Consider the following 5078-nt stretch of genomic DNA (forward strand, 5'->3'; position numbering starts at 1 on the left):
TTACCTCTCTGTAGCCACTGGCGGTGTGTTTGCTAGTCCCTTGCTATCGCTGAGGCAACGTCAGGCTCCACCCCTGACTCTGCATCCTCACTTCTTTCCGTACAGTCTGCAACAACGATTCCCTGAGCATCAGCAAGAGCCCCCCCTGCAAGAACAGCTTTGGGATCGAGAACTCGCTCTCCGCTTCCTCTGAGGTACACTGGCCACCACATCCGGGTGGAGGGACTTAGGGAGGGAGCAGAACAGTGCAGTCCCAGGACTCTGACTCGATACCCAGCTCGCAAAGCCTCATAGTCCAGGCCCAGAAATCTGGTTTCTTTCCCTGGAGTGCCTGTTCTTCGGTTCATCTCCGCGCTGAAGGTCTGAGTAGAGTAGCTGAGACTGGGAGCATGAGGTGAGAATGCTCCTAGGGTGTTCTGGCCGCACTTCTAGAGATCCAGCAAAGCATGTCTGAGTTCTGGGACCCCTCTGAGCGTACACCTGCACTCACAGCCCTCCCCCCTTTGCCACCCGCAGCTCCCAAAGCCCTCTCGGAGCTGAGCTGACCTTTCACAAGCTGCCCCAGTCCGATGCTCTTATGTCCGTTTCTCCCCCAGGACCCTCATTCAGGTTGCCCCAGCAGGAGCAGCTCTTCCCTGTCCTTCCACAGCACTCCTCCGCCCCTGCCCATGCTGCAGCAGAGTCCTGCCTCGCTACCCCTGCCCGGGGTGCAGCAGGTGAATGGCCTGGCCAGGGTGGCAGGCAGCGGGCTGGGGGGAGGCAGCATCCACGGTGCCCATGGTGGACAGCCTGATGGGGACCCTGGCAGGAGGCCAGCAGATGCCCATCAACGGGATCCTGGGGAATCTGAATGGAGCTCAGGCCGCCCAGCCTCCGAGCGCGCTGACGCAGGCGAGCGGGCCTCCGACCTTGCAGCTCTCCACCAGCCTGAGCAGGTGAGGATGGGGAGCTCGCGGGGCCAGCCCTGCCCTCTCCAGCAGAAGCTTAGCACTGGGAGGGAGGGAAGGAGGGACGCCCTGTGTGTGCAGGACCAAGACGGGCTGCGCTGACATTCCCTGCCCTCCTCCCCTTGCAGCATGCCCAGCCTGAGTCCCCTGACAGAGCAGCAGCGGCACGTCTTGCACCAACACGAACAACAGCTCCAGCAGCTCCAGCAGCTCCTGACTTCCCAGCCGCTTAATCCGGTAAGTGTGCCTGCTGGCACCTTTTATCTGACGAGCTGTTTAATGGGAAAGCCTCGGAGCAGAGAGTAAAACTTAGGGCTCCCTCTTTCACGTGAATCCCCTGCCCACAGGGCTGTGGAGTCATGTGCCTTTGCCTTGGCTCTGGCTGCTGTGGGTGGAGTGAGGAGAAAAGCTTTAGGCAGGAAGGTGCGGCACCTCCTGGAGGGAGGGAGATGGGGATTTAAACTTTTTTTGTACAAAGGAAAAAAATTAATCCGGGTTTCCCACATCCTGAGGGTGTGAAAACATGGTAACGCTAAGCCACCGTAAAATCGGGAGTGCCGTTACCTCCTCCAGCCATCTGGGAATGCGGATCATGTCTGCTCCTGCTGCCCTGAGCACACTGGTCTCTGGGCCTGCGGATGTGCTGAGGCTCACAGGAGAAGAGGAACCTGCTTGAGGACTCCTCTAGAAAGAGATCAGCACCACACTGCTTAGTCCTGAGGCTTAGTCCGAGCTGTGTCCGGGCACAGTGACGTGCTGAGCTGGAGATGCCAGGGGAACTCGTTAGGTGTAGGGGGCTGCGGACTTCAGGGTCAGAAAAAGGACCAGGCGGTGGTTGTGAGGAATTAGGCTCTCTGCCTGCATCCCCTCAGGTAAAACAGCAGCCCCGTCCCAGGCTGTTGTGGGAATGGCTGACGGGTAGCTGGTCAACAAGCCCCCGAGTGTGTAAGAACCGCATTCTCCTGCCCTGCAGAGACCTCTGCGGTGTCCCTCCCCCGCGGCCGAGTTGCACGGGCGTGCTGGCAGTTCCCGTCAATGAAGCTGTGCTCGTTCACGTCTCCCCTGCACTTGGCCCGTGGCTTAGGATAGATTTCTGGGTCAGGCTATTTATAACCCGGGAAAAGCAAATTTCAAAGGGCTTCTCTTTACAGCAGCTGATGTCACCGTGTCATCAGCTGCATCCCTGTGGGTAGGGAACAATGTCAGCTCTCCGCCTGCCGCATTGGTCGATGGTTGCTATAGTGATTCCCGCAGTTTGGCTGGATTTGAGGGCGTCCCTCTGGGTGCAGGTGAGCTGTGGGCCTCGTCCCCCCCTGAGTCTGGCTCACCTATGCTGACCCTGTGGGTCAGGTCAGGGGAAGGAAGTTAGCAGCCAGTCTAGAAATTCAGGATAGGGAATGCCACAGGCTTAAAATCCACAGGATTGGAAAGAGCTGAGCAGATTTGTGTGCCTGCAGGTGTCTTAGTGAGGGATAGTTGATCCTACGCTTCAGGAAACAATGGGGTTGGAAAGGTCATAAGCACGGGCTGTTAATGAACACCAGACTGTTCCTCCCTCACCCACAGATCAAGGGGACTTTCTCCCTGTCCCCAGTAGCACTGCCTGGGATGGAGTGCCCCCATGTGACCCCTGGCTCCTTTGTATGTGGTGTCACCTCTTCCTGAGCCCTTTGTCCCTCCTTTGACTCCTCTTCCTCACCCTTCCCTGCAGGAGCAGCAGGCTCTGGTGTTCCAGATGATGCAGCAAATCCAGCAGAAGCGGGAGCTGCAGCGGCTGCAGAAGCTCTCCATGACCAGCCTCCTGGCAGCCACCTCCGCCCCCCTGCACTCCAGCACCAGCGCCCTGATGACCTCGGCCCCACAGCCACCCCCCAGCAGCAGCTCCCTCCTGGCCTCCCTCTCCCCACAGCAGCTCAACCCTAGCAATGCCCTCATGGCCCCCCAGGCCACCCCACCGCTCAGCACTCCCGGGAACAGCCTCCTGGCTTCGGGGACAGGCATCCCACCCGTCCTTACAGCACAGACTAACCCGTTTCTCAACCTGCAGGCTGATGGCAACACCCCGAAAGGAACGGTGCGTATGCTGCTGGCACTACCCTAATCCCAGGGAGCCTGTGGTGCTAGGGGCTGTGCAGACCCGGGGAGAGACAGTCCGCGCTACGGTTTCCTTGGGGGAGCAAGGGCACCACGTAGCAACAGAGCCAGCGTGCTGCCCTGGCTTTGCTGCATCCCTGACTAGCCAGTGTCACGTCCTGATCCTACCTCCAAGGACTTCTGTAGGGCCCAGAGAGGGTCGTGGGTAGGCACGGAGGCTCCCGAGGTGCCGTTCCACGTGTGTGTGCAGACGCACCGCAGACCTGCAGAAGCAAGGCAGACACACAGGCCGTAGATTTGTCTCCGGTATCCCTAGGACTTGGATGGGACCATGTGCCCCTGGCAGTGCTGGCCCTCTTGGAGCCTCGGGAGGAAATACGAAGGTGACTGCATGTTGAAACCCAGGGTTTAGAAGGAATTTTGAACCCAAGAGGAGGGGTTTACGGCCTCTCTGTAAAGCAGCCTTGTACTGGAACACCAGTGCCAAGGGATCATCTGTCATCTCCCCTCCATCCCTCCCCTGGCCTGTACCGGTACCCAGAAGGTCCAGCCCTGGTTGGAAACATTTAGGAGCCAAAGGTCCAGGGGCCAGTTCGGCCTGAACTGGGCAGAGGGGAAACCCGGGGGCTCCCGTGTCTGCGTCGGTCTCGGAGGAGCCTGAGAGGTTGTGGTGAGCAGGGTGTCCGCAGCACAGCAGGGCTCTCTGCTTCTGCCCCCCCACGTTGCTGCCCCCCCGGTACTGATACCTGTCTCCTCTGCGTCTCTCTGTGTTTTTTTTAAAGAGCATGAATGAGAAGGGAGCTCCTCTTTCCCAGGACAAGGGCTAAGCTCCCCCCTCACCCCGAACAAACCAGCAGCCAACTCCTCTCAGCCAGGGGAATGTGGCTTTCCACAGTCAACTTTGATACTCTTAGAGCAATGAGCACAAGGCTTCCAAGAAGCGTTTCCTGCCGCCGGGCAATGCCAAGAGGTGCTTTGGAAGACAGCACGTCTCTGACCCAGCCCTGGCATCGGGAGGAGCGAAGGTGGGGTGCTGCCTGCCGCCCCGGTCCGCGCCACACACGCTCCGAGTGAAGCTGCGTCTCCGTGCAGAGCAGAGGAGAGAGTTAACGCCAGATGCCCGCCGGCCTCCTCCCCGCCGCGACGGCAAGCGGGGGTTCGCGTGTGTGTGCCCCTCCCCGGGCCGAGGCACTGGAGACCATCGAGCATCCTTGGCCGAGACCTTGGCGGAGGAGGTGCCCGCGGAGGCAGCGCTGGAGGTGGCACAGCTGGGGACGCGGTGGCAGTGCCTACGTAGTCTGCTTCGCCCAGATGGGGAGGTTACGGAGTCCCGTAGCTGAGATTTCTCGCCTGCGTTTCATCTGCGGGGCTCTTAGGATGCTCTTCTCTCCGTAGCCATCATCTGAAGCCCCAACGCTTCAGCTGGATCCAAACCCAGCCCGGAAAGACACGAGCGGTGGAGCGATGGATAAGGACTGGGGCTTGGGGAGGAGGTGACAGCCACCTCCTTCTTCAAAGGACATTGCCACGTCTGCTCTGCCAGCCGCTGTCAATTGGGCGCCGTACTCCTCTCCTGAAAAGCACACTCCTGCTCCTTGGGCCGCCTCTTTTTCCTTCCGAGATTTCCAAAGGCTAAAGATTGCAGCTCGCCAAGAGGGGCTATAGCCAGTGTTCCCCCTGCCGTAGCCAACTTCAGAAGGTGCTCTCGAACGGTCGTCTCCCTGAGCTGGGAGATCAGCGTGTGTCCCCAATCCGGTACCTGTTCTTTCTCACCCACCACCAAGCACTCCAGCCTGGCAAAACCACGTTCTTCCACTTGGGCACTTGAGGAAAGGGATCCTCCAAGCAATGGGACAAGTCTCCTAAGCCGGGACACCAGACCCTTCGTTGTTCTCCACCTTTTGACCTTAATTCCCGTCTTGCCGCCTGGAACCTCGGCGAAGAAACCGCCTTCCTCCGCGCTTGGATGCGACGGATTGAAGGGCAGGTGGGACAGCTCTGGGGGAACATCTACGTCAAACGTACCGATGCTCCCCC

The 5078-nt window shown here is 59.5% G+C and overlaps 1 protein-coding gene across 1 annotated transcript in view; it reads left to right on the forward strand.

Annotated features, from left to right (window-relative positions):
• The window catches only part of LOC104515643 (protein AF-17-like), a gene marked incomplete at its 5' end in the record, with an annotated part of 5067 nt that extends 686 nt beyond the window's left edge, over positions 1-4381 (forward strand). The window contains 7 exon segments of the mRNA XM_010159694.1: positions 106-194; positions 597-755; positions 757-935; positions 1091-1184; positions 2659-2802; positions 2857-3021; positions 3956-4381. Coding sequence (XP_010157996.1) covers positions 106-194; positions 597-755; positions 757-935; positions 1091-1184; positions 2659-2802; positions 2857-3021; positions 3956-4381 — 1256 coding nt within the window.
• Positions 4382-5078: the final 697 nt, after the last annotated feature.

Source organism: Eurypyga helias, unplaced genomic scaffold, assembly GCF_000690775.1.
Source record: "Eurypyga helias isolate BGI_N326 unplaced genomic scaffold, ASM69077v1 scaffold14519, whole genome shotgun sequence".
Lineage (NCBI taxonomy): Eukaryota > Metazoa > Chordata > Aves > Eurypygiformes > Eurypygidae > Eurypyga > Eurypyga helias.